The sequence below is a fragment of the Chiloscyllium plagiosum genome, chromosome 47, assembly GCF_004010195.1.
Source record: "Chiloscyllium plagiosum isolate BGI_BamShark_2017 chromosome 47, ASM401019v2, whole genome shotgun sequence".
NCBI lineage: Eukaryota > Metazoa > Chordata > Chondrichthyes > Orectolobiformes > Hemiscylliidae > Chiloscyllium > Chiloscyllium plagiosum.
In genome coordinates, this window is record NC_057756.1 from 4,525 (window position 1) to 29,288 (window position 24,764).

Here is a 24,764-nt window from a genome sequence, read left to right on the forward strand (position 1 = left end):
CTCCACTCTGAGCAGACTTTAGAAGGGCTATGGAAGATAATACAGGTTCTTTTTCGTCTATGTTACAAGCAACATCCTCAAAAACCTTCCAACAAGTCTGTCAAACATGATTTCCCTTTCATAAATCTATGCCACTTCTGACAATTTTCAAGAGATTCCTATTCTTCATAAAAATTGACATTTTTCTCAGACATCAAGCCAACAGGTCTTAAGTGCTTCATTGTCCCTCCTTTTTACTGACATTGCAGCTCCTGTTAAAATTAAGCACTTCTCTAAATAAAACACCAGATCACACATTTTGCGAAAAAAAGTCTTTATTGAACACATGCTTTACAAAAAGGTGCCTCAAAATGTCTAATTGGGGGGTATAGCCCTCAGTGAAAACTTTCCAATCTAAAGAAGATACCAAAGTCACCAACAAAAACACATGTATGTTCCAGCTACACTGTATTCCAACAGATGCACAGAAGTGTTAGCGCCACACACAAGCTTACAGGTAAAATAAAATTCTCTTTAAATCAATAAGCCAAAATGAGGGCTAGGGAGCAGCAAGAAGTGTTTGGGGGCAAGAAAAAAAATGCCCCATCATGGTAAATGGCCATTCTATGATGGTTGAAGGTAGTTTCTTTGACAGGGACCTACACACCTGCACCACATGGCCATAGAAGTGAGCAGTAGTAGGTGCACCACTGTCACCATCAGGCCTGCACAGGCCAGATGTGCAGATACATATGGTATCAAGACAGCAGTGCCTCTCAGCTGGCTTAAGAGGAAGAGTCTCCTGAGGTCTCCTGTTCAGCTTCTATTAACTAACTGAGGAAGAGTTTATATTTCTTCATGCTTCTGAAACATGCTACTTGAATAGCTAACTCTCTCACGATTCGACGTTAGGTGTTGCTTGCTTACTTCATTCTCAGCTGATACCATCCTCAAAATGATTCGTAGTACAACTCATTTAACCTCAAGAAGCCAACATTATATTCTTAACTCTTTCCCAAACCACTTGAACAAAGGTTTGTTGCAGTATCAGTTTTCACAACAATCAACATTCTGATTTCACAAAAACAATGGAGAATGTTGTAACTATTTCATGAACAGATGGCAGAACCCACGGCTCCAGATTTCCTCATTACCAAAATGGGGTGTTCCAAGCCAGCATGTTTTCTTGTGAAAATACTGAGCTAATTCCTCATATCCTGGTAAGAATTCAACATCACAACACGAGAATAATGCCAGCAGCTGCCAGACATTTAAAGAATGTGGCCCATTTTCCAGTAATCGGATTATTCTTGTCCAAAACCGTTCACCTTTACAGGCGAAATGAAGAATACCTTGGCTTCCAGTTTGTTAAGTGTCTGCCTCTGCTCAGTAGCCTCAGTGTTACAGACTGGCCATGCACTTCAGCCAAGATTATAGTACATCAAGATCCTAACAAGTGACTGAAGTACCTTCTTCATCACTCCTTGCAGAAGATTTCAGTTTGGACATGTCATAGAAGCCCAATCCTCATCTGTCCTTCTGGCTTGGTAGATTTTCACTAATAATGGAATAACTTTTTGGAAATTAATTTGGTGATAAAATTACACACAAATCAACTCAATTTTTACAAGTATTGAATTGCCTTCAAAAAGCATCACTACCATTGACGACCTGACAAGTTGACATCTTTAGGCATGGTCCATTGTATAGAAGACAGGTGCATGTTAGTAGAATACAGACAGCACAGGAGACTAAAAAGACAGGACAAAAACTGAGTGGAAAAGAAAGAGGGAGAGTGAGTGCATGCAGAGTTGAGAGCGATTGGTGCATCTGAAATAAGATCATATTCCCAACTTTCTTAATCAAATCTAAACTGTAGCACCACTTGGTGCTACACCACTAAGCACAACCAATTTTTTTTTGAAGTTCCAAAACAACTCAGGAGAAATATACAAGCTTACACTGCACATCTCCCTTTCTCTAGCTTCCTAAGCTAAATTTAATCCTAATAAACAAATTATGTGAAATGAAATTGTTTGCATTAATCAACACCAGGAAAATGAAAGTGAATTCTTGTTTCCAAACTGTCCACTCTAATGGTCAAAATTTTAGGCATTTAATTCAGTACAGCACTGCACTTTGAATAAAAGGACATCTTCTCTCCATCCAAAGGAACTACATATGAAAGGTTAGATATAGCTCAACTTTTTATTTATAACCCAAGAAGAGTCATTATTAGGATTAAATTTTTATCTTCTCCAAGTGGCCTCATGCTTGGGAGGCAAGCTACACAATCTAATTCTGTGGGCTATTTTTGGGGAGAGGACCAAAGGCTACATTAAAGTGGCACAAAACCCCATATCCCAATTCCTAGTCTGTGTGGTTTGAAGATCAAAGGCACAGGAAACAGATCAATGTCCTAAGGTTCGGTATGAGCTATGCTATATTAGCTCAAATTCAAGTACCAGCATCACCCAACGATGTGTGGTGGAAAATGGATATCATGAGAACTTCACAAGAATAATGGAATGGTACTAGGACCCACAAAGCTGTATCCAGGAAGAAACCAACAATATGAAGAGAGCAAGAATAGTAGGAAGGACTGAGAAACAGACAAAAAGTGAATTTTTAAGCCATCAGAAAGAGCAACAAATGCTTAAGTGCTGGAGTACCAGAATTCAGGTCTTATGATTGGGAATTTCGTTGACACGTTCCTGTGGCTGTGGCCACATTTTTGTAGATCTTGTCCAACCTTGTGCATGCAATCAGATTGCAGGAGTATAAACACAGAAATTTCATGTGGAATTGCATGAGGAAGGGCAGTCTTAGCACAAACTCCGCACTTCCTACCACGAATGCACAAGACATTGTGCAATAAACCACACAAGTTGTCTTTACAAAACACTGCCAATGCTAAATGAAAAATTGTATCTGCACTGACACAGCAGCACCAGATCAGCATGGTAAAAGCACCTGATCCAGAAGTACAGGGAAGGGACTGAATGAAAGAAAGGATGTAAGAATGGGCTAATTACTTCTCTTTATTTTAACTTCATATAAAGAAGCTAATTAGCTTAACAGTTAATATAGTCAATTATCTCAGTTCCAACTAAATCTCTCATGGACAAATATTTTGAAGGACTCTTCGGCCCTTTTCATAATCATCTTCATCTACATTGACAAGCAGTTGGATTGCTTCTTGCCCCACAGCTTGCTTCAGTGAATCGGTTATAAATACACCTTTCAGAGCCTCCAGCAGTGAACCATTGATGTAGTCATTCCAGAAGGCATCCAGGTAAGAGAGCTCGGAGAACTTAATGTCACAGATGATGGATCCCAAGTCCCGACTTTTCAAGATGGTATTCGCCTGCCCAAAAAGGTCAAAACAGCGGTCCAGCGGGTCCTGTTTCACAGACACTACGTTCCCTCGGAGCACCGTATTCTGATCAGAATATACAGCTCGCACCCGTAACCTTATGTCTGCATTAGGAAAGAAAACAGCAAATATTCCATATAAGTTGTCCAATTGCAGACACTCCAATTTTAATGACTATTAACAAATATGCTGAATGATCCAATTATCAGGAACACTTAGCCAGCAGAAATCAAATTGCTGAAAGCAAAGGGCAAATTCTGCAATAAGCAGAAAATTAATTTCTAAACAGGGAAAAAAACTGGATGATCCTTTTGAGTATTTGGGGGGAGGGGGGTGGGAATGTCATATTCCAGCTGGTCCTTTAAATACTGGACACTGTTCCTGGTAAATGCATCCATTCAACTGTGGGTCACAAAAAGGTGACATCTCTCTTGCAACCCCAGTATCCCAACCCCAAGAAAATCAGATTGGTCATGCAATGAGCAAAGCCTGTCATTTACTCTAATACCCTTTCACTGCCTACAAACCTGCAGTGAAGCACCAAGACAAGATTCTTTAGCCCATGTGGTAGGATTGACCCATTTTTAAGGTAAATGGAAAATCACACAAATGGGAATAAACATCCTTTGCTTCAAAGAGATCACCTTAAATGTTAACAGGGTGCATGCGGACTCTGATGTTTTACAATAATGAATGACATTAAAACTTCAGTAATTGAAAATTCACTTTGGCCAAAGGTATTTTATGTTGGTTTACAAGGTGGCACACATCTGATGGTAACTGCATCATACCAATTAACAGGGATAACCAGTATATTTACAAACTAGAGAGTCAGAGGGTTGCTAATGGAATGTGTCACCTCACTTGACTTTTAACAAACGGTTACTATGGGTTACAAACCAGGAGCAGAGGCTTTGGGTCAGTTCCTTGCTGTTTCTGATTGAGGCAGCCATGACTTGCATTTACAGGAATGAACCAGTTGACTACACAAACATCCCACAGGAATTGTAAATGGCAGGCAGGGGACAGAAAGAAAGGGAGAAGGAAGAGAAGACAGGAAGAACCAAGAGTCAAAAACAAAAAGCAACAGAATGAGCACCTGGCAGAGGAAGAATAAGACAAATGGAAAAAAAGAGAAATTCAGTTACTTCTGGTAATCAAATACCTTTAAAAAAAATCATATTTCTTGAGATTGCTTTTTCCTTTGGATATAGTTCCACAATACAGAAAGGCTGCTCCCTTGAGTTTTAGTCAGACAGGAAAGTGTTGTGAATGAAACACTGCTGCGAGGACACCCTAAAGTTTAAAACAGGTAAATAGGAGAAGCAACTTCCTTTGCACTGTTTTCTAAAGATTTTATTTTCTAAGGATTGAAAGACTAAAGTCACATTTTGAGACAGATGTCATACTGATTCACAATTAAACCTCAAACACAATATTGACTGCCATTAAAAAAAAAACAATACAACTGCTGAACATAGCTTAGAGATTTGACAGCTGGATGCCACAAATACACCTCTACCCTCTTTTCACTGAAGATTTTAAAACTGCACACACGAATGAAACTCTACTGTAAATGCAAGTCAACAGCTGGGATCTATAGTCAGCACTTCAATGGCTTCACTTGCAATGGGCAACGTTATGTAGTATGAGCAGCAAAGGGAAATGATCCAATGCTTGGGTCAGATACTTTCACAAAATTGGAGTGTCCAGTTTGGCTGGACCACAACTATTTCCCGCAGTTTAACAACAGTAGCTCCAACGACAAGAGCACATTAACGTTCAGAATGGTTCTGGTTTTAAAACAATGCAAGACAGCTTTAAAACCAAATTTTTGGATGCAATACAACTTTGGTAAAAATTGAAGTTTTTTCTAATGCTAATCAATCCCAATGAGTTTTCTCCCACAGATTTAGGTAGGAATATGTGAAACGTGGAACAGGTCCTTTCACTTTCTATACAAGTTTGAGTGAACCAAAATTGTTCTACTTTACACCAGATCTACTCAAAGACTTCAGCACAGTCTCTATGAAATTGTCATAAATTTTGGAATGAAGAATAGAGAGAGGAGTATAGAACTTTGTGGCTGAGAAAAACTGTGCCTTTATTATTGATTGAGTGTTCATGAGGTACCTACTTTTAAATACCTCTAAAATATTCAACTTTTATAAACAGGAATCACCATTGTTTGTGCCAGGTTTTGTTTTAGAAAAAAATACTTTGCTCTCTTTCAGCCCAGAGCAGCACTATTTGTTGTTGTTGTTGTTGTTGTTAACTACACCTGAAATCACAGCCAAATGTCGGGTAGGCTTTGTTGAAGCCCAGTTGTACTCCCATCTCTCTCACTCTCTCTTTTTACCAGTGAAGAACAGGACGAGCAAGTTGGTTAATACCATCTAGTGAAGAAATGCAGGTGATTGAAGGATTTTACATACGCTGAGCACCATCATGAATTTTCTTTACATCACTTTCCCTCATGGATGGACACCTGTGGAAGCAGCAACTTTTACAAACAAATCTCTGACCCCCTCCCCCCCCTCCCATCAAGGAGAAAGCGGATTCAACACAGTGACATTTACCAAATGACAAAATTCACCATTGACAAGTTGGGTAACAAATCAACAAAATAGGAGAGGTCTCCAATATACAGCAGATTCAGTTTGACATTTTGATGAACAATATCTGGTAATATGAATGGGATTTCTCGCGCACACACACACCGCTCTCAGCTCTTGGGAGTACGTCACTGCCCTTATAAAACATTCGTAACAAGCTGGTGGATGCAAATCATACTTATTTCTACTCCTTAGCGAGACAGCCTGGATTATAATAGAACCCCGAGTAGTCCTCCTTGGGCTGGTCAAGCACTTCAGCAACACAATTTGGGGGTGGGGACAGGCAAGAGAACAATTTTACATGAAATATTATGTCTAATGGATCATTTTTCAGGAAATGCCGCTCTTCAAAATAAAATGTGAACCCGGGTAATGCAAAATAATACTCAATGACTTACACTGTTGGTCTCCTCCCACATAGACCAGCCAAGGGAATGACCGGAGAAGGGGAATTAAAAATGTTATCACCCTGAAATTAAACTTAGATGGATTGGAGCCATGCTGAAAACACAAGTTCTTAGAAGAGTGGAATCTCTAAACAAGGAACACATTGATGTGACACTTCCATTGGCCAAAGGCATCACATAATGAAAAAAAGTTGAGCAAGGATTATCTGAAATTCCCCATTTGACACGTTAGCATTACTTTTTAAGATTTTGTTTGAGTGGAGTTAGTTATACTAGTTCTCAGTGACTGAAAAGTTAATTACTAGAAAAGGAATTATGACCTTTAAAAGCACCAATATACAGAGACAAAAAGTCATTGAGAGATTCCACTCGGTCCTCTACTTTGCCAGTAGTGTAGGAACACAAGTATCTGAGCTTTCTGTACAAATTGGATCCATAGAGCTTCTATTTTAGTAAACAGCAGGGGGCACCTGCACAAAAAGCAAAAAGAGGTGTGCTTGTTTTTAAACTAAACATCCCTGGCTGGTGTATGTATAATTCTGTTTCAGCAGTTTTGTTTTGGAGGGGACTGGGGAGAAGAGGGGAGAGAGAAGTCTCACTACTTTCAGGAAAAATTTGAAATTAATTTCAGTTGCAATAAATTTCAAAATCACCAACCAAAACTTGGGTTCTGCACTTTATGTGCACATTAGACATCAAGTTAGTGTAGGAAAGAGCGACAGATGCCATAAAGCAAGGCTGAGCCAGACTGGGCTAGTTTTACAGCACACTACTGGTGCTGGGCTTTGCTTCAGTTCCATGTCTTGGAGTCTCACACAGTGAGATAGATAGCAGAGAAAGCATCTGCTCAACATTGTTCTGGAGCATTAATTCCTTTCAGCTCACTTCCCAGTGAGGTCATAATACAAGAGAATAGCAACCACATCATATGCCTGTGAATGAATATACTGCAGCCTCTTGGGAATGAGAGCCAAGTGTTTGAGGCCCTTTCCAGCTAATACCCAGAAATTTGATCCTTGCAACACAGGCAAACTTTGGACTGCACAGATTAAATAAAACCCCAATGAATTATACAACAGCAATAATCAAGAGTCATTTCTTACAATTCAAGCCTTGCTTTTTGATCTCAAAATAGTTGGAGCTGGAATAAACAGAATGAGTCGGACACTTCTGGATTTGAACTTACACCCACTGAATTACCACTAGGAAGCAGGTACGTCTGGACAGGAAAGCCTCATCTGATTATTATTTAATCCAACATTTTCCAAAGTACTTGTATAATCCCAGGCGTACAGCAGGAAAGTTGTACAGCATTAATTGGCTGTAACTCTTTATCCTGTGACAAGGTTGTTCTCCCTATTGGATAGGAACCATTTGATCACGGAAGTGCACCCAGATGTATCCTTGACAAACTTCGAGACGGGTATGCCAGTTGAATTCACTGACAAAGACATTGTTCAGCATTTTCCAACCTTTGGTTATTGTGGGGATAAACAATACCCCCAATCCAGCTCTGAATCTCAAGCTTCACAGAGATGATGTGCACCTGAGTCCAAAAGACAACGTAGATACAGGAGAGTAGATTGCTTTGAGAATGTAACTCCTATGTAAGTTGATTTCCTTGAGGCTGAGGGAACCCCCGTTTGTTTTAATTCCTGCGTTTTGCTGGTTGACAATTAGTCCACCAGCTCGCTCTTTGCGTCTACTTTATCATCTTGTTGCAGAGTGTTAACTGTGAACTGAGAGAGACAGGTTTTGACTTTTAAAAATATTTCTGCCACTTGATAAATGCTTCATCAACAGAACAGTTACGCATACACAGGTCAGACTATACAATTGGCAACACAAGACAGGCAAACCTCACCTTCACAACACATACCCACACTAGGCCAAGAGCAAACAGTGGCAGGGACACCAGTTACTGTACCTCCAAAACACATACGCTGCATTTTGGAGATAACAATGACCACTTCACAAACAGCAGGCTACTGTTGCTTTGTGTGTGATTGACCAGAGTGTTTTTAAAAAGTTCCCGCCTCAGTCACCTATTCAACCACCATCATGCAGCTATTAACTGAAGTGTGGCAGAACAAGTGACAAGCACTGTAACCAGTGCTTAGCCCAAGGGAATGATTTCATCAGACCAGGTGACAGGGATGGGAAATGGAAGTTGACATGAACAGTGATAACGGAGTAAAAGGAGTGGACAAGGTTTCATTTTATGGGCAACAAGTCGGTTTTGATCCTAATAAACCAACAGTTTCAGTACAATGAATTGCAATCCAGAAACGTGGACATCACCTGTACTGGTATGACTAATAATGCTGTCAAGAGCAATTAGTGCTCAAACTATTATTACAGGTAGTGCTGATAAGGCGTTGGTATATTTCTCACTGCATTCTTGCATACTTAAGTCGCATGGATTTCACCCTGGAGTTAGTTACCCTCCCAACATACAGCCGAGCAGAATTTAGAATATGGTCGTGTTAGAATTCTGATGAAATGCAACAAATGAAATCAGCCATTTCAGGTGCCGATTAAAAATGAGGAACTCAGAACTACTTTCCAACAGGTTTTTCCCACCACAAAGATTTAAATACGACTGAACAAAGTCTTAGAATTGAACACAAGCAGAGTCTCAAGTCAATGACGTCCATTTCAGAGAGCATCTCAAAAGCATCACGACTGCCGCAAACCAACTTGATTTAAATTTTCCAAATTTTAGTGATATGGTTTGATGATTAATCGCATGCAGATTCCTGGAACGTTGTAGCTCTTTGGGAGTTAATCCTTTGTGTTTCTTTTTATACATATGACAGAACTAGTTTGCTGTAACAGCAGGAAACAGTTGGAGAAGCCCGGGCTTTCACAATGGATAGACAATTCCAGATGTCTGACAACTTGCTTTAAGGGACAGGTAGTGGTAGGTGGACTCCTGGCAGATTCAGAAATTTCAGTTTGCTTTAGTAACCATCTTGCTAGTCACATCCACCAGAACTGGAAAGTCAGAATTAATTGTCTGTTTATTGGAAGCATCAGCAGCTTCTCACTCATCTTTCCCCACCCCAAAGGACCTGCCACCAACACATTTGGGGGAGTTGTGAGAGTTATTGAGATGCTCACTTGCTAACTACCCAGGACTTTACATTCTGGGAGCTAATAAAGCAACCAGGAAACCAAAGGTCCCTCCATATCAGCAAAATCTGAGGGATGGAAACTCTCTATTGAGACTTCTTTATAGACTTAGGATCTTTTACATTGTCTTAATTTGTTATGACAAGATTTAGTACAGCAGATTCAGATGGTTATCAATTCCAATAGTTCCTTTCTTTAATTTGAAGTAACTCTAGCATTTCATGGAGAAAGAGGACACAGTTCACAAAGCGTTTTTAATGAGAACTGTTCCACCTTCAGGAATTAGCCTGCCTGCTCTCTTCGATATTTTGGCCACCAAGTATTTTAGTCTAGCATGTGTTTGTTCCCCCTCAACAAGTTTAAAGGTTTACCTTTTTCTATTCTCGTGTCAGAACATTTTCTTAAAGTTGAATCTTTGTCAGAGACACAAACTCTTTTATCACCAACCTTTGAATGGTACACCTGCAATTAAATGTTTGATCACAAAAATCCTCAAAAAAAACAGATCTCACGACAAAAGCTGAAGTGTTGTTCAAGTATAAAACAAGTTACACTACTTTTCAAAGCACGTACAGCTAGATTGTACTATTATTATATTACAGCAAAACAAGAATCCTCAGAGTGCTTTTAAAGAATTAAGATTTTTTTTGCGATTAATATTTGAAGAAAATCACATACTGCTTTTTTTGTTGTTGATGCTGTGCTCAGACCTACCAGAAGCTTGTGTTGCCACATCATGAAGGAAGTTGTTGTACAAGAGAGCCAACCTATGTTTTTTTGAAAGAGCGTGTGCATAGAGAGACTCTTCTTTAGAACAGATATCTTGCGGATCGCTCAGAGGATAGGATTGCTGTCACGTAGGCAACATGGACACAAACAGGATCAACACATTTCACCAGAGACTTTTTCAAAGCAACGTTCTTTCCACAAAATTCCTCACATCATTTATTTAACACAAGTGTGAAAATGCAAGTAAATCAATTCCAAGGGTGGGCTCCACCAAGTAGATATGCAAATTGTTAGGGTGCCTTGCTGTAGTGTTACAATGCTCAATTCACGAAGTGACAGAGTACAGCAACACTTCAGTTAAACTCAAGATCAACATACTGCAACAATCAGTTCATTCAGGAACATGATATATGCTAAAACTCTTTGCTTTGTATTGATTATTACAACATGCTCACAGACTGGTGAAAGTTGCTAGTTTGAATAAGAAATGAAAAATTTGAGAGGCAAGCCTTGCTCACACCGGCTTGTAGGTTAAAGGATTTGTCAGCTTTAAACATTTTCACAACTACAACTTCTATGTTTAAGAATGCACATCAAACTCATTCCAGTCCCTTAATTACAATTGAGTGATCAAATCCCACACAGGTTGGAAAAACTGGAAACCTAGGGCCACTCGCATTTCAAGTTGCCTTGCACAGGAATTGTATATCGGCTACATATTTGATGAGAAATGACAAGGCAAATGGGAAGGCAGGAAATGGGATATATGGACCAGCCACTTTAGTGTCACTTCTTAGAACACAATGATCAGAACTGTTATGATAGAGTTATGACAAATTAAAGTTTTAGTACACGCAAGATCAGAATGCAAGACAAATGTTATTCAGGAAATGCAACCCTCAGCTGAGAAACTATCTTCCAAAATTCTGTGAGCATCCCTTAAACAGTCTCACAAAACAGCTGGCTTTTAAGATATCGGTTTGGAAATGTTCCTCGACCACATGCTGAACAAGGAATGTAAACTTTGTTACACAATGGACGCTGAATAAAGGAAGTCATTATTGAACCGGATGCTGTATAAAATCCATGGACACTGCAGTTGAACAGCACTTGCCCACCTTTCCAATGTTGGCCAGGGGCTGGAGCCATACATCTTTTCTGTTTTGCTTAGTACTACAATGGGTCTACACTGAAGCACTTACCCACCAAGTGTCATCACTCACACTTACACTTTGCTTGGGGCTGAACTTGGAGCAGAGCAAGGAATCATGCACCTACCCAAAGGGTGTCAAGCTATAGATTAGCTAGATATAGGTCACATATGCAAACAACTGAAGGCAAGTATACCATATAGAACACTGCACGCTTATTTAAGCAGCATGGAACTGTAAGGATTAGTATGCAACATTCATACAACAATAACAAAAGACCAGTCTGTGAGCATTTGAGTATGATTGTGACTGTTGAGTTACCAGAGGCATGCGGAGACAGTTTAGTTCAACATTTGTTTTCTCATATGCAGGTTTTAATGCTGCAGTTGTTTACAGATTGCAATCTCATACTGTGGTGCTAGAAGTGGACTGAGGAACATTATGGACCGTCAAGGATTAAAAAACAAACTTCCGGATTCTTTCATGATAGAGACCATGCAAAGTATGACTCTGAACTAGAGCAGCCCACATTTCCAAAAGGAAAAGATAACAATTTTTTTTTTAAGAGAAGGCAGTCAAGTATTCTCTAGGTAAACTTATTTCAGATCAGTCCCACACATTGCTTAAAATACTTAAAAGTACAGAATGCAACTCCCATCCCTGTCCTACCAAAAATCCCACGAACAATGCTAATCTTGCTTTGAAGTGATAATGGGACTTTACACACTGTGGAAAGCTCAACTGATAGGAGTGAGGTCTTAAAGACTGCAAAACATCCTTATCGCATTGTCACTCTTCACTGACCCACAAGAATATTCAGCCCCCGTTGCACAGAACGCCAATAAAGAATTCTGCATTTGAGAAATTCAAACTTTACAATGCACCTCAAACATTAAACAAACAATTACCCTCCCCCTCCCACAAAGTACACTGGTACTTATTCTGCAAAACACCATCCCATCTCTCCTTGATACAAATAAGGCAGATTTACAGATGTTTACTTGGCACACCACTGGCCACAGCCTGTTTTGCCTGGCATTCATCCAAAATGATTCTACATTCACCAGTTCTTGTGGAGTGGGTAGAGTTGGGGATGGGGAGGAGAACAGGAAACAGTCCTTTTTAATTACTTGGTCTATTCGTATGGTTGACAAGTTCTCAATACCAGGATATGCCTTTGCTGATGTTATTTCTTTGCTTGCATTGTTTATTATTCCCACTAATCACCATGTACTTTCTATTCCCATATTTCAATTGTACATTAACTCCATTTCACTGATAATTGTGGTTTCTACGAGAGATTAATCAATGCCCAACATACTCAGTCTGATCACTGAATATTCAATTATCTAGATCGAGCCAGAACCAATAGCTCACCATTAGAAACCTCGCAAAATTGAAACTGACAGGGGCTGAAATCTATTTGGCAGAAGTTAAAATAAATTATCTGGCTCAAATACTCACCACAGGTTGCTCTCGGTTGATGGGGAGCCTGATGCTCTCTTTCATGGTTACGGAGCACATTTCTCTTGTATCCTCTCCGCTTACCAGAGCCTCGAATTCTACGGGTCGCCGTATGCCGTTTGGTCAAAGATGCGCCTAGAAAGAAAACATTGTTTCATCACAACTTTCAGTTCAAACATAAAAGGGACTAACCAAAAACATAAGATGCTGCACGGATCATGTAATAAGGCTATTCCATTTTCCACTGCAACCTTTTAATTGGAGAATCTAAACAGGAGTAAGGCATTCAGCCCTTCAAGCCCGTTGTGCCATTCAATGAGATAATGGCCGATTTTCTACTTGGAGGTCTTTTGCCTGCAACAATCTCTTATCCCTTGATTTTTAACATGCAGAAAACTAAATAATTGCAATCCCGAACATACTCAATGACTAAGTCTCCACTGCCGAAATGTTCAACAGATTCCAAGTGAAGAAATTAGTTCGCAGGGTCCTAAACGGTCTTCCCCTTATTCAATACCAGAGGCAGGATGAACATTCCTCCGACATCTACTTTAAGTTGTGTAAAATTTGTGCACATCAATAAGGTCAACTCTCCTTCTAAACTCTAGCAAATATAGGTACAGTCTATTTAATGTTTTGCAACTGGGCCAGGCCCCCTACCCCCAATGTCAGGAATTAGTCTGGTGAACCATTGTTGTCCTCAGCTTTGGGCAAATATACATTTCCTTATGCAAGGAGATCAAACTGCACACAATACTCAAGTGGATTGCACCAACTCTACAATGTAGTAAGCCACTTTTACTCCTATACTCAAATCTTCATGCCAACTGGGGATGGACAACAATATCCAATCCTGCCAATAAAATCTGCATTTCCCCCAAAAGGAGTAAAAAGGCCAACATATCATTTACCTTAATTGTTTGATGCTACCCAGATGTTAACTTTCAGTGTCTTACAAAAGCAAAACACCCTTTCACCACTGAAAGGTTTTACATTTTTGTCTTTCCTATCAAAACAGATAACCCCTTTTTCTCCACATTGTATTCCATCTGCCATTTTCTTGTCACTCATTCAACCTCTCTAAATCCCTCAGGAGTGGCTTTACATTCTCCTCAGGAGATTATTTGTGTGTCATCGGTAAACTTGAAATATTACAATTAACCAACTAAATTAATATTGATTGCAGCTAGTTGGGCACAAGCACTGATCCTCACTGTGACCCTTTATCACAACCTGCAAATAACCCATCATTGTTTTCTGCCTAACAATCAGTTTTTGATCCATCCCAGAATGTTGGCCCATCTCATATTCTAATTTCATTTACCACTCCTTGGGATGTTATTGAAAACCTTTTGAAAAACCAGATACAACATCTCCAGTTACTCATTATCTGTTGTGCTAGTTTCTTGAGGACATAACTGACATTTGAGAAACAGGATTTTCCTTTTACAAACCCAAATAAGGTCATAGGTTCTTGCAAAATAAGCAGTCTTTTTCATTGTCCATGGTAGCACTTCCAAATATATCCACTCATCACATCCCACTTCGCTACACCGTCTCCCCCCCAAACAAACCACCACCACCGTGGCCACAATTTCCTTAAAAATAGTTTCCTTTGAAAGTTATGTTTTCATCATCCTTCCAAGGAGAATATCCACATTGTCACCACTGCTCAGTTTCCTTCTGCCCTTATTTACTCTCATCAAACCCTTCAATTTAAAACATTGATGTCAAAACTCTTTAAATTTCTCTAACCAAAACGAACCTCAATCTCCCATGTAACTGAAATCTCTTCGATACTTTTAACAAAGGTCCCAAGAGCTTTGTTACAAATTGTAGAACCCAAAACTGACCAAATAGCAAAGCTGGAGTAAAATCAATATCTTATACAGGTTTAATCTGCTTCTTTGTTTTATGGATATTTTATAAACCCAAGGATCTGTTTTAGCAAGCTTCTCAACTTATTCTGCTTTCTTTAAACTTGAGAATGCACCACACTTCCCAATCCCTCCTCTTATAATTGCACCATTTGGCTCCTATTGCTTGTGCATTCTCCCTATCAGAATTTACCAATGCACACATTTTTGCATTCTACTTCATTGGCCATTTTGCCTGTGCTCCCATGGCATTTGAGAATGCAGTAGTCACTAAATGTCAAGGCACCTGCAAATTTTTAAACTACTTCCTGCATTTTCCAACGTATTATTAAGATTCACTAAAATGAGCGTAAACCTGAGTGCCTGCAGACATCTCTCCAATCAAAAAACAGTTCACCACCACCACCTGTTATTAACCCTTAGCCAATTTCACCCCCTTAAGATCCATAGGCTTCATTTTGGTTAACAAATCTCTTACCTACTACTTCAACCATTTTGAACATCTATAATGACTTTCAACAACTCTCCACTGTTTTGAGGAATTATCAATTCTGCACAACTTTTCAGTTATTAACACATTAATCTATGACGCCATCACTGTATTATCAGCACAATCAGAATTAGGTTGACTGAGCAACAGACAGTGAGTTTTCTACTTTGAATGCTGCTGACCTTCGAAGAATTCTTCATTTTACGTAATCTCTCTATATTTTCTTAAGTGCAAGGGCAGAATCATCTTTTAATGAAGTTTGACAAAGTAATTATTCAGCATGCACGTGGCCATGTCCTCTGCCTTGCAGAAATCGACTATCCTATCTCGACCTGCTTTTTTACTATTTATACGTTTGTCTTTCCTCTGCCTTTGGTGAGCCATTGACCCCACTTACTCATTTTGCTGCTCTTCCTTTTCAAAATTCTTTCATTTCACTTTGTTTGCCTTGTGGGATTCATTGCAACCTTGTCTGTCCTTTTTGCTACCATTTTTGATCAAGCGGCACGATTTGGCTCTATATTTCCACTCATCCTCCTTGTGACACTTAGTTTAGTATATACCTAACGGACCGAAAATCTCACTGCTTATTCATTTATTTATTTGCTAATCTTTGATTCCAGGTCGTCTAAGCCAGAGCAACTTAATGGAATTTTCGCCTGAACTGAATTCGTACATGCAATTACTTATGTCCTAATTACTTTTATTGCTTCCCACTGCCTTCATTATCAAAAACAAAAGTTTAATTTTCTGTTTGGGACTTCATTTATTTTCAGCTGTCACTCTTCAAATAAAAATCAAGAGGTGGTATGATATTATTGTTACACTAATAACAGAGATCCAGGCAATGTTCTGGGAAATCAGTTTCAAATCCCACCATAGCAAATGGTGGAATTTGAATTCAGTAAAAATCTGGAAAGCAGAAGTCCAGTGATGACCAAGAAAACATGGCAAGCAGAGCAGTGTCAATCCTGCAAAGTCTTCCTCACTAACATCTGGGCACTGGTATCAAAATTGGAAGCCCTATCTTTAGGATTCGTCAAGCAATAACCTAATCTGCAACATTCAAGACAACACCACCAGAGTTATGGTCATTATCACTGAAATGTTCTCCCACTGGCACTTCAACCATTTGTTTGGCTCCATTCCTTAAAATTAAGTCCAGGACTCTTGCCTCTTCTGGAATTTATACCTGCTGGTTTGAAATGCTCTCCAGAATGCATTTTCAGAATTTCATTTCCTTTATATCACACCTCAGTTAATATTGGAGAAAATGAAATTCATACTATTATTAGTTACTTTTACATTTCAGACAAAGTTGCCTACATTTCTGTCCACCTATCCCTCTCTTAGGTGGCAGTCATATGCTGTGCATGCACTGCAGACCCTAACAATGTGATTATCGAAAAGATGTTGTGAAACTTGAAAGGGTTCAGAAAAGATTTACAAGGATGTTGCCAGGGTTGGAGGATCTGAGCAACAGGGAGAGGCTGAACGGGCTGGGGCTGTTTTCCATGGAGCATCGGAGGCTGAGGGGTGACCTTATAGAGGTTTACAAAATTATGAGGGGAATGGATAGGATAAATAGACTAAGTCTTTTCCCTGGGGTCGGGGAGTCCAGAACTAGAGGGCATAGGTTTAGGGCGAGAGGGGAAAGATATAAAAGAGACCTAAGGGGCAACTTTTTCACGCAGATGGTGGTACGTGTATGGAATGAGCTGCCAGAGGATGTGGTGGAGGCTGGTACAATTGCAACATTTAAGAGGCATTTGGATGGGTGTATGAATAGGAAGGGTTGAGGGATATGGGCTGGGTGCTGGCAGGTGGGACGAGATTGGGTTGGGATATCTGGTCAGCATGGACGGGTTGGACCGAAGGCTCTGTTTCCATGCTGTACATCTCTCTGGCTCTATGGCTGCCCCTTTGTGTACTTAATAGATTTGACTTTCTTTTTCCATTCCTCCTGATCACAGCAAACAACTGTTCAAAATTGTGACACCACCTCTTTTACACCACTTGACTCATCGGACGATTCCACACCTCAATATTGAGCTTCCATGCTCAACCAAGTCTCTGCGACAGCAATAATGTCACATTGCCATGTGTTTACCAAAATCCTCAACTCATTTGCTCACTTAACCATTCAGCTTTGCTGTGGTCCTTCATGCCTTGACTATTTACACTGTACCTTCCACACTTGTATTTTGTTCTGGACATGGTGTAGAATGTTGTCACATCAGCTGCATATGCAAATAGCCCTGATGAGTTTCAGGAATGGGGTCAAGTTGGTGAGAGATAGTGCCTCTGAGGGTTTTGTATGGGGGTAGAGGAGGAGGAGGAGAGGAAGACTCGTGGCCTGGCTCAATACACTTTGCGGTTGGAAGGCTTAGCCATGATATACCAAAGCCAGGTTGAGTTTCTGCACCTGTGCACTCCTTGCACAATCTAGAGGCGATCTGCAAACAAAACACAGCCTGAGGGAAAAGAAAAGATAGTCTCAAGATTACCTGGTTCCCAACCGCTCTGCATTGAAACAGCACGTTCTGAATTTAGACAGCTTTCCACCTGCTCTCCAACTCTTGACACAGGACCTCTGCAAGTAGACCTCTCAGGAGACACTGGAAGAGCACGAAGAAAACAAATAGAATTAGGAAAAACATGTTTCCACAGTGTCAGTGACAAAGAGCAACCTTAATTCTAAACTGTATTTTTACACAAAGTCCCACAAAGCGACTGGCAGATCTCCACACTATTACTTCTTGTAAACAGACAGTGCTGTGATCTGCAAGTAGGAGAACAGGTGCAGATTCTGAAAGCATTTTGAAAACACTTTATACAAGACTGCATTAGACAATTTATAACCTTTCCAGAATGGATTCTGAAGTAGTTTTCTGAGGAAGCAATTAAAAATAATTCCAAAGGCTTAGCATGACCAGGAAACAATTTAAATATTTTTGTGCCTTTCCTGTAGCCCTGAAATGGAGTCATATGATCAACAGCTCTACAAGCCTGCAATTGTTAGACATACAAAGGCTCCTTCCTGCATGTCCTCATTTCCCTTATCTTTACCATGCTCTGTCTTATCTGCTTTAGTCATTTGACTCCTGGACTCATCCAGTTCACCTCATTTATTATTAAACATCTCCATATAGGGTTTCTGTTACTGATAGCTCTTGGAAGATTCTTAATAAAATCCTAAGATACAAGAACAGAAGTAGTGGACTCTTTGGCCTCTTGAACCAGTGCCACCATTCAAAACCATCATGGCATTTATTTCCATCAAATGAGTGAAGCTACAAACAAAAATCTTCTAATTCAGTCATTCATTTGAATCAAACATGACTAATGAGAATAAGCAACTCAGTTGTCATCAGTTTTAGATTCTTGATCAGTGGAGGAATCATAGTTAAATACAAGCCCCCACAGCTTTGCGTGGCAAAGAATTCCAAAGTGTCTCAACTCTCCTCATCCTGCCTTAAATTGGCACCCTATTATTTTAAGGCTATTTTGTCTGGTCCTAGCTGAGGGGAAATATCCTCAGATTTTACCCTGACATCAGGGCCACCTGCATTTCCGTATGCAGTTGATGCGACACCATTCCACACAATGTCTAGAACAAAAGACAAGTCAATGAAAGGCACAGTGTATTTAGTCAAGGCATGAAGGAGCACAGCAAGGCTGGTTGGTTTTTATTTTAACACAAGATCATTAAGCAGGTGAGTTTAGTGTTGATTAATATGGTGGCTCAGTGGTTAGCACTGCTGCCTCAGCGCCAGGAACCATATTCAATTCCCACCTCGGTAATTGTCTGTGTTGAGTTTGCACATTCTCCCAGTGCCTTGCGTGGATTTCCTCTGGATTCCTCCCACAGTCCAAAGATGTGCAGGTTAGGTAAAGTGGCCATGCTAAATTGCCCATAGTGTTAGGCACATGAGTCAGGCGTGAATGTAGGGGAATGTGTCTGGGTGGGTTGGTCTTTGGAAGGTCGCTGTGGACTTGTTGGGCTAGGGCCCGTTTCCCCACTGTAGTGAATCTAATAAAATAATACATGGCAATGCGACATTATTGATGTCATGGAGACATGGTTGAGCAAGGAAAGGATTGAAAAGAAAAGAAATTGTATCTTTACTGACATAACGTCTTGAGGCATCGCGGCATTGACTGCTTCAATATCCAAGAGTCACGAACGGTGCTGAACATACAAACATTCCCACTTATGTTGGAGAAGTCACTGATGACGATGGTTGGGCCGAGGACACTAATTTGAGGAAATGGTTAAAAATCACAATACCAGGTTTAGTCTAACTTTGTCCATTCCAGTCCAACACCGGCACCTCCAAATTGAGAAAACGGGTCGGTGATGCACTGGTAGTAACTCTACCTCAAGGTTTCAGGAGGCCGGGTTCAAGTCTCATCTGTTCCACAACTGCATAATATAACGGACTGGACCAGACACCTTCCCCATTCAATTCTTTTGCCTTGCCTCTAAAATAAAAACAGGGAGAACTCAAAGCTGTTTACCAGAACAGAAAGCATCTCAAATGCACAGTATCATCATAGTAGTAACATCTCTGAACAGAGATGCTAACATGAGAAATTCCTGGAGAGATGACCTGGAATTGACAGGATTGACTTCCACAACAATCACATTCTTTGTGCTAGGTTTTGACACCAACCAGCAATTTTCACTGGATTAATCGTGAACCAAGTTTTACAAGAGCTGACTTCTCATGTCTGGAATTCAGTTCCTTTGTCCAAGTTTGGATCAAGGTGGTAATGTGTTCAGGAGCTGAGTGGCTCTGGCAGAACCAAAACCGAGTGCTGCTGTGCAATAGCATTGTTGCTGACACCTATCACCTTACTGACTATCAAAAGTAGACTGATGAGATGATAATTGACTAGTTTGGATCTATTCTGTTTTTTGTGTACAGGACATAGCTGAGCAATTTTTCACATTGTCAGATAGATGTTAGTGTTGCAGCTGTACTGAAACAGGCTGGCAAGCTCTGCAGCACAAGTCTTCAAGACTATTGCCAAAATACAGTCAACACCCATCGCACTGGCAGTATCCAGTGCTTTCAACCCTTCGATGATGGCATCGGAGATACTTGGAACCTCTGAAGAAAACCGAAATGGCTCTGATCCTACTCACCAAATTACTGCTGTTATGAAGGATACCATAATCTCGTTGCACATTCCCATCTCAAATTTATAGCCAGATAATTATCTGCCTTCCTGCTTTTGCTCCCAAAATGGAAACAGCACATTTATCCACATTAAACAGCATGCATCATGTATTTGCTCACTTAGCTTGCCCAAATCATACTGAAGCATCTCAGCACCTTCCCACAGTTCACCCTCCCACCCAGCTTTGTCATCTACAAACCTGGAGTTATTACATTCAGTTCCTTCATCTAAATCATCAATATAAATTGACAATAGCTGGGGTCCTTGTGCTGATACCAGCAGTATCCCTACTAGTGACTGCCTGCTAATTGCAAAGAGACCCAATTATTCCCAAACTTTATTTTCTTCTCTGCCAACCAGTTCTGTCCATCTGAATATGCAATCCCAAATTTCACATACAGAACAACCTCTGTTATCAAAACATCAATTATTCAAACTTTGGATTATTCGAACAAGATCTTAAGGTCTCCGATAAGTTTCATTAAATTTAAATAAAAGCACAGTGAGAGCAGGCAGCCTGGGCTGGTGGGAACTCTGTTCAGTTACCTGAACGAAATAATCAAGGTTGTTCTGTACTTTACATCTTACCTACTAATCTCTTATATGGGACAGTGTCGAAAGCCTACTCAGACAAAAAACAGACATCCACAGGTTCCCCCTCATCAACTCTGCAAGTCATGTCCCTTGAAGAATTCCAGTAGATTTGTCAAGCTTGATTTCCCTTTTGTAAATCTGTGTTTACTCTATCCAGTACTGTCACTGTTTTTCAATTGCTATTTGATCTTTTATAATGGACTATAAATTCACCAGATTGGACATACCCATCATAACCCCACGTGGACTCTAACAAATCAGCTAAGTTTTGTCTCAACCTAAACTAATTTGTCCCTGATGCCTTCTTGTCGAAATTACTTTCTCTTCCACTCCTGTCTCGCACTTTTCCGAGCCATAATTAAATTAGGAGCACTTCCCCCAAGTTTGTTTCCAGCTTGCAGTGTAAACAAAGTGGTCCTCAATACTGATTGGTCTGAAGTACCTTCTTTTAAAAAAAATACACCAAGTTCCTCAATTATAAGGTGACCTTGCACTGCTACTATTTTCTCTCCCTCTACTGTGAAGACAGATACAAAGTACTTATTTAACAAGTAAGTAATTTCCTGATTGGCAAAGTTCCTCTCTGGAGACAGCATTTTTTTTTGTTTGGCTTATCAACAGCAGGTGGCACGACATATTCCTCCTTCCTTATGGCCTTTCAGATAAGACAACGATACACGAAAATGCCTTAACCTTGGCAAATGAGCAAGTAACGTTTTGCTTCCGCTGTGATTGGTCATCTTTTAATGTTAAACACCTTGGTGTTACAGGTACTCAATGGCTCTTCAAGCATTTTCTGTTTCTCCTACTCATGGAGTTACCAAGTGCTCAGAATTGATTTAGTTCTTCACTTCCCTTGCACTGGTGTTCTCTAATCTGTCAGACAAAAGTTTGTTATTTTGCATGCAAAACTTTTAAAAGTCAGATAGAAAGTAGCTGTAGTATTATGGAGGAACAATGGAATAAAGCAAACCAATCAACAGTTGTTGTATCTAGGATTGTGTATGGTTGAATGCTGTACCCAAGAGGAAGGAGACGGTCCCAAAGGCTTCATCCGGAACATTGCTTTCAATCATACCTTTATCAAAGGTGCAGCAGGTCCAAACACTACTAAAAACATGGTTAAGTTTCCAGCCACTTGATAAGAATTACAATCTTAACAGACTAAAAAAAATCAAAACGCTATTTTCAGTTTTTCAAACTGGCTCCCTGACAGCCTTAAACTGAATTCTAGTGAGCACATTGCAAATGCATGTGGGTGATTACCATTAGCCAAGTCTAAATGGTGGTGCTACATTGTTAGCTCCCCAGCCTGGAAACTGTGGATACTGTATTCACTTAAATTTCCAATTTCAAAACAAGACAAAGTTGGAGCACTGAACAGGAATGACAGTGCATTTAAGGTTTGACAATTTGAAACTAGAACGAACATGCAACACAATGCACCTCATGATTAGTCTGTTCTGTACAAATGTTTAGAACTTTAAATAAACCAATTGACCAAATTAAGCAAAAATAAGTAATTGCAGTCTTTGAAAGGTACTATAACAAGTGTCAATTTTATTAGGATTTGAATTTAAATTAAAATGTTACTTAGAGAGCATGATGCTTTACAGGAACCAAAGAACACCATATAAAGCCCACTTAGTCTCAGCCACCAGCCAATGAGATTGCAATGGAAAATGTTGCAGAGAGAGGAGGTGAAGTCAAAAGATCAAGGTTCGAGAGCGAGAAGGGGAATGGGACACTGTTACAATCATAGTCTCACACCAGTCAGTACTATCTCCAACCTTTGTGCAGTTCCTTAGGTGACGAACTATGTGCACCACAGACTAGTCGAACTGTGTACAAGATAACACCCTCGTTCTGAACAAAACATTAAGTGGTTATGCCTTTCAGCCCAGTGTGTTCCACTGCTTAATAAGATCAAGGTTGATAATGCTGTTTTGAATTCAGTTGACTTTCAAATAACTCTTGATGCCCCAGTCTAACGAGAATCTACCCAACCTTTAGAGTTGCATAAATTCTCACAACCTTCAAAAAAATGTTTCCCCTCACCTCCGCCCAGTCTTTACTTGTTAACATCCTTAAGACCTCATGGTCATCCTCATAACTTCAAAATTCCAGAGAAGGAAGTCCCAATTTGTCTAACCTCCTCTCATAACTTAACCCCTGAAGTCCAGATATCATTCCTGTAAATCTGCATTGAACTCCCTCCAAAGGAGGAAATATCCTTCCTAAGATCTACACAAAGTATCAAATAAGCTCGCACCAGAGTTTAACTGCAACACAACTGCTGTATCTTTATACTCCAAATCTCTTGATATAAAAGCCAGCATTCCATTAACCTGTTCGACTATTTCTTGCAGTTACCCTATGGCATTCTGAACAGCTTTGTATCTGAACTCCAAAATCTCATTGGGCATCCACCATATTTAACTTGTGCCTTTCAAAAGCAAATCCTGATCTGTCCTTTTGGTTATCCATTTTTAACTGCAACTAAACGAAATGGATAACCTCATACCGGCTTTTATTAAAATCCATCTGTCAAAGCTTTGCCTAATCTTTCAATATCCTGTTGTATTTCTATGCTGTCATCAATAGCCTACAATGCTGCCCAATTTAGTGACGTCAGCAAATTTGACTTTTTATGCCATTATGCAAGTTTTATAAGAATATTGTATATTTGAGGGCACAGCACACCTCTATGGGGCACAGTCACATCCTGCCAAATTGAGTACTCATCCATTATTCCAATTTTGTTTCCTGCCATTCAACCAATTTCTGCACGTCTGTAATTTGCACTCAATTCCATTGGCTCCCACCATGGCCAAAAGTCTTTGTGTAGGACTTCATTAAAAGCCTTCCGGAAGTCCATTTCAACAACCATCAACTTAGAGGTGGTGGAGAAAGCTGTCACCTCTTCAAAATCCTAAGGATTGTCAGACATGAACGACCCTTGAATTTCAGTTGATCAGTTACCCTATTCTTAATTGTCGACTCCAACAATTCTATACTACAGAATTTGAGTAATTTGTGTGTAGTCCTCTGGGTTCCCTCTGTCACTCTACTTAAAACACTGACAAGCAAATTTCCAATCCTAAGGGCCAACGCCTAAACACAGGAAAGGGGATCTAGTCCTGTATTTTTTTTGCTCCTGAAGCAAGGAATTGGACATTTGCTAACATCCTCTCTTTTCCATTTGACTTTTGTCATAGTAAAATATACAATGCCCTTTCTGCAGCATTTGCTACATATTCGCCAAATCAAGCCTTTTGGAACTACCTCAAAATGCAAGGGGTTTGGGCAAGGAGAACCTATATTTATCCTGGACACCCACCAAAAATTATCCTAAAGAAATCTTTCCGTCCTTCCACATTTTCTGCCTGAGGAAACCACACCCCTCTCAGATTCGCCCAAAAGGAAGAGAGGGCAGAGATAAACCCTGCCGCCATTCTCCTCAGACTCTCTGAAAGGAAGAAGGGACAAAGGGAGACCAGACCCTTCTCCACCCCCTCGCGACACTCCCAAAGCAATAGGGGGCAGAGACGCCCTCTCCCTCAGACTCTGCCCAAAAAGAAGAAATATGGACCACTCCCCTCAGACTCAAGTGTATGGTGTTGGAGAAGCACAGCAGGTCAGGCAGCATCCGAGAAGCAGGAGAATCGATGTTTCGGGCTTAAGCCCTTCATCAGGAACGGAGGCTTGTGGCTCAGGACTGAGAGATAAGTGGGAGGGGGTGGGGAGAGATAAGTGGGAG

At 40.2% G+C, this 24,764-nt stretch overlaps 1 protein-coding gene across 1 annotated transcript in view; it reads right to left on the reverse strand.

Moving 5' to 3' along the window:
- Positions 1-296: 296 nt before the first annotated feature.
- LOC122544153 (DNA-binding death effector domain-containing protein 2-like) overlaps positions 297-24,764 on the reverse strand; it is a 25,708-nt gene continuing 1,240 nt past the window's right edge. The window contains exons 2-4 of the mRNA XM_043683184.1: positions 17,731-17,841; positions 12,857-12,991; positions 297-3,459 (exon numbers count right to left, since the gene is read on the reverse strand). Coding sequence (XP_043539119.1) covers positions 3,098-3,459; positions 12,857-12,991; positions 17,731-17,841 — 608 coding nt within the window. The 3' untranslated portion in view covers positions 297-3,097. The remainder of the gene's footprint in view (positions 3,460-12,856; positions 12,992-17,730; positions 17,842-24,764) is intronic.